This window comes from Dysidea avara, chromosome 6, assembly GCF_963678975.1.
Source record: "Dysidea avara chromosome 6, odDysAvar1.4, whole genome shotgun sequence".
Lineage (NCBI taxonomy): Eukaryota > Metazoa > Porifera > Demospongiae > Dictyoceratida > Dysideidae > Dysidea > Dysidea avara.
In genome coordinates this window covers 12,054,933-12,069,797 of record NC_089277.1, presented here as the reverse complement: position 1 = coordinate 12,069,797, position 14,865 = coordinate 12,054,933, and the positions used below count along the sequence as shown (strand labels likewise).

General features: G+C 36.9%; 1 protein-coding gene across 2 annotated transcripts in view; it reads left to right on the top strand.

The window, feature by feature from the left end:
- Positions 1-14,865, top strand: part of LOC136258683 (NLR family CARD domain-containing protein 3-like) — a 26,627-nt gene extending 11,762 nt beyond the window's left edge. For both annotated transcript variants that reach the window (XM_066052025.1, XM_066052024.1), the window contains 4 exons: positions 1,468-1,753; positions 4,246-4,311; positions 11,893-14,497; positions 14,549-14,865. In XM_066052025.1, the coding sequence (XP_065908097.1) occupies positions 1,468-1,753; positions 4,246-4,311; positions 11,893-14,497; positions 14,549-14,579 (2,988 nt within the window). In that variant the 3' untranslated portion in view covers positions 14,580-14,865. The remainder of the gene's footprint in view (positions 1-1,467; positions 1,754-4,245; positions 4,312-11,892; positions 14,498-14,548) is intronic.

The following is a 14,865-nucleotide window of genomic DNA, read 5'->3' as shown; positions in this document are numbered from 1 at the left end:
TATACTGCAGTGCACATGTACAGCACATCATAGCTAAATATGCTATAACCATATGTTAACTAGTTTAATATTAAAAATGAAGTAGGGTTCCAGCAATAGACAGTTTGTATTGCAGCAGGGCTTGTGTGATTCTTGTGATTCTGAGGAACTCAAACCCTACTAGACTGGGAAGTTGGAGATATCTGTTCAGCAAGGATGTTGGGAAATTGAGTAATCATTTCACCATCCATGCAATAAAAGGTCTTGTAGCAGTTGCATGACAGCCACATAGGAATGTCATGTATGAAATCTTTTGGACAAATGTTTGTTTAGTGGCCAGGCTTATAGCAGAAGATAGAGGAGACAGTAAGTGTACATGACTGGATCTGCAAAACCCCAAATATAGTCACACAAGCTTAGCTAATTATTATGGAATAAAACATGGGTAATTAAAATTGGTCTAGCTGTGCTAGCACAGTGAAAATATGAAATAATGACACAACCCCAAAGGCTGACTCAAGATACTCTAATACAGCAGTCATTTATCCTAATAGAACAGTCACACGTTTATAGCTATATAAAACCAAACAAACTAGTGTATTAATGAAGCATGAATCCAAGCAAAGTAGTGAAACAGGAGATGGATGATGGTATTACAGCATAGCTTGGTAAGAAATCCCTACTTAGGCATTGAATGTAACATGGCAATGTAGGGATTTTCCCATTGACTTATGCTGTAATACCATCATTCATCTCTTGTTTTACTACTTCTTATCACTTGGATAACTACTTCAATATATAAGATACCTTTCTATGAAACATTTGGATGCTCATTATACAACTGTAAGTAGTTGAAAACTATCAGTGACATCAGTTTAAGAGGTTTATAACTCAAGTAGTATGTAGTGATGCACCAATACCACTTTTTCACTACCGATCCGATACCGATACATTTGAGGCCAGAAATGGCCGATACCGATACTTTGCCCCACAGGCATTTCTCACAAGAAACAGCTAGTGATTTAGCTTACTAAACTCATTTGCTAATCCCATCAACTGCAGTTTGCTGGATTTGTGGCTCATCAGTATCAATTACGCGTGAAGATAAATTTATGGCTTCAATGAATCTTATTTCATGGCTTACTTCAGTTTCCACTGTACTAATAATGCTAGTAGCTGGCTTCTTTTAAGGAATTCATGGCTTATATCAGCTTTTGCTCAACTCTGTTCAATGCGCTATGTATGCTGCCATCTTGATAAGTAATTAAATTACGTCATTTAAAGTATCGGTTGGTATTGGGCATTTACCAATACAAGTCCGATACTGCCAAAATAGGGCCGATATCGATACTAGTATCGGTATCGGTGCATCACTAGTAGTATGTGCAGTATGTGTTGCTATGGTACAGTAGTTGAGTAAATGGTAATATATTTAATGTTGAGGTTTCAAATCCGTCTAATAATTTCATTTGACTTTGAATTGTGTAGATGAATAAATTCATTAAGAAATACAGTGAACAATTGATCACAACACTGCCATTGAATGATGTAAAGTTCAGGACAAGGTTAGATGTTGCTGGACTATTTTATGGTAACCTCAAGGAGGAAGTGAAGGCAAAATCAACACCAGCTGAAATGAATGAACACTTCTTAGATCATGGGATCAAAAATAAAGAAAATTTTTATACTTTACTAACAGTAATGGAGGAATTTGATTATGATCCTCTTAAAGACCTTGCAAGAGATATAAGAAATGAAATTGGCCATGAACCAGGTACTGTGTATATGTACAGTATATGACCACTGAACAGCCTAGCCTGTATGTACTACATGTTCATCTACCTGTACACATATGTGTATGTAGCTAGGTATATTTAGATGTCCAGATGGATGTAAAACTAGCTATATGTGACCAACTGAACAATAACCAATTGTTTTTGTACATTACTTGTTCTCTGTTATCTATAGTAACAAAGGAGTGGCTGTCAAATTTTAGATGAAAAGTTTTGGAGTTGTAGCACTAGACATTTGGAATAGAAAGAAATCAATTTGTATACTGCAACAATATGGCAAATAATTTACAAGTGCTTACATAAATCACTACTGAATCAATCTACAGACTTAAGATAGAACCTGGATCAATCAGTTCACCATCAACTGACTTTGTTTTTCATAAAGAATGTACTAGCAGCAAAAGTGTCATGGTGATAAGTGTATTTGCCAATTTTTGCATGGATTTTGAGACTGTACTGAAAACAAAGCAGATACATTGTGTGTTTAGTATATTGTGTTAGATGTTGGCTTACTTCGTATAGATCCACGACTCTTTTTGTTCTTTCATATGGTAGCGAGTACTACACGTAATTCATTGTTTGTTGACACTATAACAGTGGATGGCATGCTGGGATCCTTTGGGATCTGAAAGATCATCCTTTGGTTTATAGCACCAAAGAATGAACATACCGGTAGTCATCAAATTAGTAGACTGTACAATCAGCAAAAATTTACCATAATTTTCGAAGGGTTTTTATTTTCGAATGTTTCAAAAAGGCCCTTCTCTTCAAAAATAAATTCCCATATCCAGTTATTCTTCTACAATAAATTCCCCAGAAGTCACAGTGAAAGCAATGATCCAACTTTTAGTGATTCGATTGTGTATTCCTTGAGTTTTAGCTCAGTATTACTGATGATAATGGATAAACTGTATCAATGCTGTGCCAATAACCAGAAAACAGGTGATCTAGAATGGGAATTGATGCCATCTGCTCTAGAATCTATGGTAGTTTACTCCATTCGTGACTTCTCTCGATGGGTATTATTCCATCAGTGGGTCAGTTTTTTGGCAAACATTCATGTATATCCTCTTAATTTGAGACACAATTTCCATTTATTTGAAGTCCACCCAGACTTTGAAATTGTGTACTCTTTGAAATTAAAATCCTTCAAAATCCAGATTTTGCTTCTTGTGCAAAATTTGCTTCGAAAATAACCCGCTATACGGTACAGTGTATATAGCTACAAGTATAAGGAAAAATTTAAAGTTTGATTGGAGATAGTAGAAGTAAAAGTATTGAAACAAGAGAGGTTGCCTACACCTGAAGATATACTAGTGGACATTTTATCCCTACTTCAGTCTATATCCATGATTGAATTAGGGATTAAATGTCCACTAGTATATCTGCATGTTTAGGTGACCTCCCTTGCTTTATTTCTATGATCCATAATTGAAATAATTTTTCCTTACATTTTGTTTTATATAGCACCAGGGTTATTGTTTTCATCTAAATGTGTGCCCCAACTATCAATTACTTAAGTACTTAATGTAACAGCAGTGTATAGTCACCTTGTTCTGTATTTTTGTGAACTAATCACTACATAACAAGTTTAAGGAAAAATTAGGAATTTTAAGTATTAGGGATCATAGAAAAAAAAAGTAGGGATTACAAGACTGACTTAGGGATTAAATATTCACTAGTATATCTGCAGGTGTAGGTGACTCCCTTATTTTTTCCCAAATTTTTTTCTATGACCCATCAAACTTAAAATTCCTAATTTTTCATTAAACTTGTTCATTTACTTTTTTTGTAACATTATTATGACTGGTGAACCCACGCATACCGTATCAAAAGAAAGGATGGTGCCAATACTTTCATCTGAACGCATGCTATTTTCAGCTATTTTCAGCCTGTTACACACAGCATTACAAATGAAGAACAGTATTAGAATTGTCTCTGCATTCAATCCAGTCACTATGGAAAATATGGACGATTCCCGTTTACAAATGTACTGTAGGAAAGCCATGCATTGTGCTACCGCGAATTGACACCTTGGGCTGTCAGCAAAAAGAAATGGGACACAAAGGAGGACAAAGGTAAGTCCATGGTGCGTGCATTGTACATACTGCGGTGTGCCAAAAGGCACATCTTGGGACAAAGCAACGTTGAACAGTGAAAAAATCAAGCCCATAGCCTTAGCCATAATTGAGTTACGCTTGCCAGAAGGCTTTAGGGAGGCAGGCATTTAGTCAGTAGAAAATTCCATTGAATATATTTTTTAAATTTCATAGCAATTTATTGGAAACCTTTAGGATTGTACTGAAGGCACTTTTGGGCTTGGTTATACCTAACCAATTCTGCCAAGGTGCCAGGATGGAGTTGTGAAACTGGTTTTTGGGTGATTTTTTTTTGGCTAGGAAAACCCAAATCTCCATGATCCCTATAATATACAGTACTACCGTACTGTATGATATCAAATCTTTTCCTGTAGGAAATTCTTCAACATGTATTGACAGCTCACCACAAGAACCTTCAGTAAAAAAGAGGAAAGTTGGTGGTAAGTTGTGTCCACACAAGTTTAACAGAAAAGTGGTACCTGCCTTATGGTGTACAACTTATAATGTTACATATTTGTTAAACTGCATATAAGGCAAAGAGAAACAATTACACATTTGTATGTGATTAGTCTGCCCATGATATGCTTGCCCTATCACAAATGTGCTATAGTTTCTCTAAGAGATCCAATGATGTAAGGCAGTCTATGCTACTGCTGAAAGACTGTGAACATCAAAGACAGATGAACAAGAAAGGTTAAATGTTTAGTCTATGCTTACCATAACACTATCAACAGGTGATGTTGTGCTACTTCTTATACCTAAAGCTGGAATGTATGAAGTAATTCTCTAATTATGTTGCTATGTTCTGCTATTCGAACAAGCCACTTTAAACAACATGGAAGTACCTTTTCACCTATATTATAATTTGTCTACAATGTTTTTCCATAACTTCTCTCTTCAAAGCTGCTCCTCATTTTTGTTTGCTTATGTACTTTCAAGTTGAACAGATATGCTTTTCCTGGTAGCCTAGAGGCCTGCTACGGTGTTTTTCACTGGTTAAATACCTGAAGACACCAATGGGAAGGTTGTTCACAAAGTTTGTGGAGAGTTGTTATACTTGTATTTGAAACTGGTGAAAAGAAACCACCCAAGTGCAAAGTGTGTAATTAATTCTCATATGCTGGCTTATGGTTAATTGGATTTGCTTATAGTTAATTGGATTTGCTTACGTGGGAGGAAACATAGATAGATAGAAAGGTACACACACTCACACACACACACACACACACACACACACACACACACACACACACACACACACACACACACACACTCACTCACTCACTCACTCACTCACTCACTCACTCACTCACTCACTCACTCACTCACTCACTCACTCACTCACACATACACACACACACACACACACACTCACTCACTCACACACACACACACACACACATACACACACACACACACACACACACACACACACACACACTCACTCACTCACTCACTCACTCACACATACACACACACACACACACACACACACACACACACACACACACACACACACACACACACACTCACTCACTCACTCACTCACACATACACACACACACACACACACACACACACTCACTCACTCACTCACTCACACATACACACACACACACACACGTTTTTATGAAAACAATATCAGGTACACGCCCACAGCTGGCCTCTGGTCAGCTGTGGGTATGCACCCGGTTTAAAAATAAGAAAGTTCTGTAAATATACTTGTAACCTGCTGACCTTGATAGGTACTGCCTGTCATATGAAAAGAAAGGGAAAATTAGCAAACATTTGGTACTATTGACCATGCAAACAAAATAATTTCAAGACCACTAGAGCGTCCAATAGTATAAAACATTGAGATTTTTAGATGACCTTAAGTGGTACAACAAAAGTTTGGATAAGTAGAATTCTAGGAAAACGGGAATGGTACAGGAATAGAATGCAGGAATGGGAACGACCAACAGAAAATGGGTGATAAAGGTCATGTCAATATACAAGTTGAATTTTGAAACACAATGTGCTTCTTTGTAGCATTGCTGGATCCCTCTTTAAAATACTCTAGTAGAGCAATCATTTGCATTAAAAATGCTCTAATAGAACAGTCAAGAATGTTTGGTTAACTATCTCACTAGGGACCTAAGCTTGTGAATAGATGGACTATATAGCTGGCATAGATTAGATATTATAGACTAGCTATCAACATTGAAAGTTAGCTACTCCTTAAACCAAAAACATTTTAAAGATTCCACCATAAAACATGAAGAGATTCTCAAAGTATTCTAGTAGTTAACTGACAGTGCCTATTACAATCTTTGTAAACTGCTTCTGCTGTTTCTAGATAAGAAGTTATATGATGGGATATTTAGCAGGGCCTACTTTATTCCACGGACTGGACTGGACTGGACTCGCGGACTGGACTGGACTCGTGGACTGGACTCGCGGACTGAGCTGGAAACAGCTTTAAACAATAATCCAGGAATTATCCATCTCTTGCAACACTGGAGACACCACTATTGAGCTACAACTCTGCTGTTGCTGGCCCTTCCTTACAAGTCATGACCATGACACTAACGCATACACGGACTGGACACGTGGACTGAGCTGGAAACAGCTTTAAACAATAATCCAGGAATTATCCATCTCTTACAACACTGGAGACACCACTATCGAGCTATAAATGTTGGTACTGCTCTTCCTTACAAGTCAGATTACACTAGCGCATGCACTAATCAATTAGAATACACTTACGATACACAGTGATAAAGCGTGATAGAGGCCATTGTTGTAGCGTATATGTTTTCCTTTGTTGCTTCAGTACTTAACACTAGCGTTAGGGTTGTAGTGATTAGCCAGATTACAGGGGCGGATCCAGACTTTTAAAAAGGGGGGTTCCACTTTGAAATTGCAACTTCAGCCTAGCTAGGGTACACAATCCGAAAAATCAACTTTTACAAATCGATCCCCCTGCCATTGTGGGATGTTCATTGTGGTATCCCATTGCTAGATCCACCATGAAACCGGAGGCACGATTGTTGTCTTCACAGAAATATCGATTTTAGTATTTCGTGAGATGCAAAAATTATTTTTTAAATTTCGTGCTCCACACAAAGAACAGGATAGAACTTACTGCTTAGCTAGATATTATCTAGAGTTAATGTAGTTTAAAAGTACGCACAGTAATAAGCAAATGATTCACTGGGTTCCCGGCACAGGGTTGCTTTCTCTCAAAAAGCAGAAAACGAAACACAAATTTTCGAATTCAAACTGCCCTACCAGCCAAGACAAGAAAAGCCAACTCTTCCTCATAGTGATGTGATAAGGTTGGATGCATAGTCTGTCTATGCTGTTAGTCTGGAAAGGATCTGAGACTTCTCACCATCTGGGTGAAGAACGTCAAAATTTTCGTGCGTCATTTCAAGGATTCTCTCAATGGTACCAAAGTGCTTTCCAGTACTTCTGATGCCACAGTGGTCACTTAATTTTGCTTGGAATGATGATAAATGATGGATCAAAACGTTTAGTAGTAGTAGTAGTTGGTGTTTCTGTGATTTCATATGATGCAGTATACCAGCAGCTCCACCCAGCTCGAATCAAAAATGAAAGATTTTGTGCTTTTTTCGGTTTGTTTTTGGATGTTTTGCAGCATAATGGTGATGTAGGGTGATCTAGTGAAGATTTGAAGCTGCTGTGGAGCGTGAGAGGTGAAGTCAAATTTGGACGATTTTGCTGCCTCCTTTGATGCATAGCTTAGAGCGAGGCGTGGAAGCTGTGGATGAAATAATAATTGACAACCGCTGCTACCAAACGTTCAGGGACATCTTTTGCCATAGTTTAGTTTATGATTGATGATTGTTGTGGCTGCAGAAATGCTGGAAATGGCTAGAAAGTGCGACACAATTCTTTGATGTTGCAGAAAATTTTGACACTCGTCACCCAGATGGTGAGAAGTCTCAGATCTTTTCCAAACTAACAGCATAGACAGACTATGCACCCAACCATATCGAAACACTATGAGGAAGAGTTGGCTTCTTTTGCCCTGGGTGGTAGGGCAGTTTGAATTCGAAACTTTGTATCTCTTTGTCTGTTTTTTTCAAAGAAAGCAACCCTGTGCCGGGCACCCAGCAAATCATTTACTTATTTCTGTGCATACTTTTCAACTACAACAACTCTGGATACAATTTGGCTAAGTAGCAAGTTTCATCCGGTCCTTCGTGTGGAGCACGAAATTTTAAAAATAAATTTTGCATCTTGCGAGATACTGAAAACAATATTTCTGTGAAAGACAACAATCGTGCCTCCGGTTTCATGGTTGATCAAGCAATGGGATACTGCAATGAACATCCCACAATGGTAGGGGGATTGATTTGTAGAAGTTGATTTTTCGGATTGCGGACCCTAGCCTAGCTGTATAAGTTGAAGACCAAAAAAAAAAAAAAAAGGTCATCACCTGCTGACAATAGCTGCCACCTCACCAACTATATTTCCTTCCTTATTTATAACTAGATATATAGCTTGCTACACTGCTCCTCAAAAGACTACTGTGACTGTTCTATTAGAGTATCTCGATTTGACTGCTCTATTAGAGTATCTCGAGTGAGAGAGGCTTTTCAAAAGGGGGGTTCCATGGAACCTTTGGAACCCCTCCTGGATCTGCCCCTGGATTATTTGCATAGCCCCATACCTTGCCTGCATGGTGGTGCCACCTTAGTAGCTACCTGCCAAGAATAATTACTGGCTCATCTCTACAGCTCTAACACTAGTGCTAAAGCAACAAAGGAAAACATCTACACTACAAGAATAGCCTCTATCACGCTGTATCACTGCTAGTACACATGTATCATAAGTGTATTCTAATTAATTAGTGCATGCGCTAGTGTCATGACTTGTAAGAAAGAGCCAGCAGCAGCACAGTTGTAGCTCGATAGTGGTGTCTCCAGTGTTGCAAGAGATGATAATTCCTGGATTATTGTTTAAAAGCTGTTTCCAGCTCAGTCCACCAGTCCAGTCCAGTCCAGTCTGTGGAATAAAGTAGGCCATTTAGCAGTTGCTTAACAGGCTGAAGCAGCTCCTCCCATGCACGACTGTTTATATTGTCCTTAGTCTCTCTATTGAAACCACCTCAGCTTGACAGTGTTACATACTCCAAGATGTCCTCATCATGTGTGACTTGTATTCTGAAGTTGTTGATGCAACTTCTCATTATTATATTGCTTGTTTCCCATCACCTAGTATAGCAAAAACTGATGCCGGTGGGAGGTGATTATTGATTATCAAACAACATGGTAGTACTGTTTAAGTAGGGTTTGCATCAAAAGTGACGCGCGCCGCCAAAAATACTGCCCTTAAAAACCATCTTAGAAACTTCTTACACGACGAAAATCACCTTTACGGAATAATATTAGTCCATCTAACATCAAATGTAGTGTTAAAAACAAGAAAACACTTACTGGCAGCCGGATATAGAATTTTTTAAAAATTGTCAAAGCTCGAAATTTTGTCTCACTCACTCACTCACTCACTGACCACAGTCGCAAGCCTAGAGCCCAAACAAAGCAGCGTACAGTCACCATTTTATGCCACAACAACAAACTCACTGTTGGGATGTGCCTTTTGGGGTTCCGACGAGTGTACGCCCTGTGCGCCTTGTCTTTTCTTTTATCTTCAATCAGGCTACTTGTCTTCTTCTTCATCCAACGAAACCATACTGAGGCGCTAATTTTCCATATCAACACTTTCTTTAAGCAGCATAATAGACGCCACAAAATTATTTAAGGCGCTTAGACTATGCTACTGTACGGCCCCCGGCTGTACGGAGGTACCAGTACTCCACGACAGGTAACAAGGTCACGTCCATTCTTTATTATCGATCTATCAATCGAGACCACGATGACCACGCCCTTTTACGCCAGCTGTATTTGTGACCACACGCCCTCAAGTTGTAGGCTGATTTGAGATACTCTAGTCTAATAATTGATCAAAACCACGATGACCACACCCCTTTTTGGAGCAAGCACATCTTCGCAGGCTGACTAGAGATACTCAAATACAGCAGTCACCCTAATAAAACAGTCACATGTTTATAGCTAGCTGTATGCTTTAACAAAAAAACTAAACAAACTAGTATATTAAAAATTATAAATTTAAAAATGAAGTAGGGTTTCAAGCTATAAAAAGTAGTGAAACAAGAGATGAACAATGGTAACTATTACAGCATAGCTCAGTGGGAAATCCCTACTTTGGCATTGAACACAAAATAATTGTTATACCATGCCAAAGTAGGGATTTAACACTGAGCTATGCTGTAATAACTACCATTGTTCATCTCGTTTCACTACTTTTTATAGCTTGAAACCCTACTTCATTTTTAAATTTATAATTTTTAATATACTAGTTAACTATACAGTTGACTCTTGTTATTTGAGTATGTGACTGCTCTATTAGAGTATTTCAATCTTGAAAAGTGCAAATACTGTGTACCCATACACCCTGTTGAGCAAGAGTGGAAGGTCTCCAATCCTTTAGTTACTCTTTATATGCACAGCTAATAAATTTACTTAATACTCGGTCATCCTATGCCTCCCTCTGTCATGAAATAGTGCATTTATGTGATCTGTGATCTATAATCAAATGATTAAAAATTGATGCGAGTACTTAATAATTGATGTGGGCGGTGACAGGCACCAAGGATAAAATAATGATGGCTTAAGCAAGCACTGTCAGTTTATTAGATTGCTCTTAACTTCATGTCCACAATGGTTGAATCTTTCAAATTGTTTATGGCTTTAAGGGAGTGGCTAACTTTCAGTGTTTATGACTTAGCTAGTCTCTATACTCCATCAGTTCACTGACTTTCAATGTGAGTCCCTGGTGAGATAGTTAATAAAAACATTCTTAACTGCTTTATTAGAGTATTTTACCACAAGTGACTGCTCTATTAGAGTGTTTTGATTGTTTAGCGGAAGGATTCAACAAAGCTGTGAAGAAGCATTTTGATGTAAAATACTCACACAATGACCTTTATCAGATACTTTCTGTTCCTCATTCCTGTTCCCACTTTCCATTTCCAATCCTGTTACCGTGTTATACTAGAATTCTGCTTATCCCAAAAGTTTTGATAATGATTTTCATGAAAAACATTTATTATCACATAATAATATGTCACCATGTCATGCCAGTAGAAACAATTTCAAGTAAAAAAAGTAGTATTAGTTGACAGTACCTTATATCTGTTGTGGCTAGCTAGATAATTTGTGACTGGATCTGCGAAAACCTGACACAGTAGTGCATTTTCAAATTCCTTTTTATTACATATTTATAATGTACTTAGCCACGTGTACCCTCTGGCAGCCTCATATACCAATAACTTTCAGAGTTACAGGCCTACAAAGTAGCAACAACAGAAAAATTGATTTGTACAGCAAGTATAGGAAAATAAATTATAGGCGCTTTCTAAAATGTTTGTAAATTAAGAACGGATTGACATACGGAGCTGAAATTTTCACCATCGTGTTTACCATGAATAGGGTAATTGATTACAGGTGCTTACTAAAATAGTTGTAACTTGAGAACGGATTGATGTACGGAGCTGAAATTTTCACCATCGTGTTTGCTGAATAGGGTAATTGATTGCTTGGTAAGTTTGTCTTTTTATCATCTTTCTTCATCACATACAAAGGCAAACTTTGTGAAGAAAATTGATTGTGTACAAATGCTCCAATGTGACGAAAACAAATACCCATTAGCTCCGTATCTCTGGGTCTACTGCAACGAAACAAAGATTGTCCAACTCCTCTTGAGTAGGCGAATAAGCTGATGTCCGGGTTTTATTGTTAATCCCTTCCTTCATTATGAAACAGGCATTTAAAAACTTTATGGAATTTTTCAATAATATGCAAATATTTCACCTATTGTATTCAATGCTTTATTTAGGCTTGCGCTATTGTGTCGGGAACATCTTAATTCAGTATTAATTGACATGTGTTATAGCCTGCTAATTTATTTTCTATTCATAAATTCTATAGGTATTTGGGAGCAGTATAAAGATCACTTGAAGTCATGTTATCTTAACCGACCAATGGAACCTACCAGGTGGTCTAAACTGGGAGGACCTGTACTATACTTTGATGTTGCTATAATAAAGTCAAGACATTTGGAAGATAGATTTCGTGAAGAACATGTTATGGGTCTATTTAAGGACAAAATGGATTATGTCACTGTTGATGATATATTAACTGCTGGACATCAAAAGATCATATTGATTGAGGGAGATCCTGGAGCTGGTAAAACTACAATAACTGTTAACATTTGCAAACGATGGGCTGATGGTAAATTACTGACAAATGAGTTGTTGTTTTTGGTACCACTTCGTCATAGTCGCTTCCAGAAAGTTACAAAGTTAAGTGAGCTCTTTGACAAACTAAATTGCCCTGAAATGAAGGAATATTCCCAGCAGAATAATGGTAAGGGATTGGTGTTTATACTAGATGGATGGGATGAGCTCCCTGACCACTTACAATCACAATCTTTCTTTCATGACATCATCTTTGAAAAGAGTGCACTTACTTGTTCTACCATCATAGTAACCTCTCGACCCTCTTGTTCTGATCATATAGCTGAGGCAGTACAAGATCACTATTACCAGATACTGGGATTTACTCCACAAACTGTTGAAATGTACATCAGAGAATATTTTAAAGGCAACCCACCATCATTTCAGACTTTACTTGAGATTCTAAAAGTTCGGGAGTGTCTTTGTCAACATTTTCATATTCCCATTACTGTGGTCATAATGTGTTTTGTATATGATAAAAGTGGTAACCAATTACCAGAAACTTTATCAAAACTTTATGAGAAGTTTGTACTGTTGTGTGTTCGTTCTAATGTTCCTGACAATTTGAATAAAACATTTAAAAGTTTACATAATATACCTGAAGAATTGAGCCCATTATTCAGTAAACTATGTACAATAGCTCTCAGAATGTTAATCAACAAAACACTAGTGTTTGATGGAGAGGAGGTGGAAGATGAACTGAAGCAACTTCAGTTTGCAAGCACAGATGTATTTGGACTGTTAAGTGTTGAACATGTTACTAATGAACTTGCTGAAAAAGAAATTTATTACTGTTTTATTCATCGTGCAGTACAAGAACTTTTAGCAGCCATGTCAATATTGGAATCAAATAGTGTAGAAAACACAACTGACAAACACTTTCATGAGGGTTCTTATTTGATAAATGTGTTCCCTTTTGTGTTTGGTTTAATGTCCAAAGTGATGTTGAGACCTTTAGGTAATATTCTAAGACAAAAGTTTATCCAATCAGATAGAAGTGATGAATTACTCACCACCATATTGTACTGCTTGTTTGAGGCACAAGATGAAATACTTTGTTGTGAGTTTGGTCAGGTGTTCAATGAGAAGAATGATGTCAAGTTATCATTAAGATCAAATTTAGAGTATCGTTATGCTGCTTATTTCCTCTCTGTATGTGGATGTAAACAATTAAATGTAACTGGTCTATGGCTAATTGACACTAACATTGAGGTGATGGGTCAATATTTATGTAACACTTTAACTGAAATAATATCCTTCAATTGTGATTATGTTAAACTATCAGAAAGAGGGATAAAAGTAATGGACAAAATTCTTACCTGTCAACAAAACTTCAATTCACTGAAGATCAATACATTTACAGTTTCCTCCCCAAGTTGTGTTAAAATCATGTGTGATACTATTTGTAAATACAATCTATCCATTACTAACCTTGTGTTATCAGATGGTACTATGAGTAAAGATGATCTAGACAGTCTTGGATGTCTTGTTATCACATTGAAGTCTCTTGAGTGTTTATACATTACATGTTCATATGTTGAAGGAGTGTCTATGAAATCTTCAGATTCTTTCTCTAATGCACTGTGTAATACAAAATCACTGAAGAAGTTTGAGTTTGGTATTTATTCATATGATGACAGTAAAATGATTAGTAACATCTTGAGTCAAAATAGTAGCTTATCAGAATTATATATACATGATGTGAAAAATGGTGATCATTTGACTAACATATTTGATGGCTTGTCATCAAACAAAACAGTAACAAGGTTTATTGCATCTCCATCGTGTGTTGGTGACTCTATCACATTAGAGCAGAGTATTGAGAAATGTATAGCAAGTAATCAATCATTGACCTGTATTGACTTTATTGACTTGTTAAATGCTAGCTCTATGAAACGTAATATGTGGTCATCTTCACAAATATGCTCCATCTGTACTGGTCTACAATTCAACAACACTTTAGTAAGACTGAACATTTCTGGTTGCTACATAGACAAGACAGCCAGTGATGCTGTGTGTGTCATGTTGTCACTAAACACATCATTACAACATCTCTTCCTTAATCCAGTCCACATGGAGAAACCAGAAGCTGTTGTTATAATTGACACTTGTAATACTAACACTACACTGGAAGTGTTGTCATTAGTTAAGTGGCCAGATAATGATGATGATATAGAGAAGATAAGGGATAAGACGTGGAAGTTTACATTTTCTACTGATCAAGAAATTGATCACATCTTGGATCAAGTACAAAAATCTCGACAAGACAAAAAAAAGCCAATCCTGAAGGTTATCTGGTTAGTGTCAGTACCATGCATGTTGTGTTGTTATGGTTTTTGTTTGTGTAGGGAATATGGAGAGTATTCACACCAGAAATGATCCTAATGTGATATATGCATGCATGTGTATGTACTATAATTGTGATTTATAATTACACAAATATTTAAATATATTTTTTTGTATGCATACACACTATGTTATGTGGAACAAATACAATTGTTTAATGTTTCACAAATTGTATGACTTGGTCACCAAGTAAATAATAGCTTACATTTTTTTCTATTCATTTTTTTTATAAGATTATGCAGTTATTAAAAATACTTATAGTGTTTTGTGATGTTTAGTGGTGTATATCACTTAGATGGGTAGCATGTGTAAACCATAA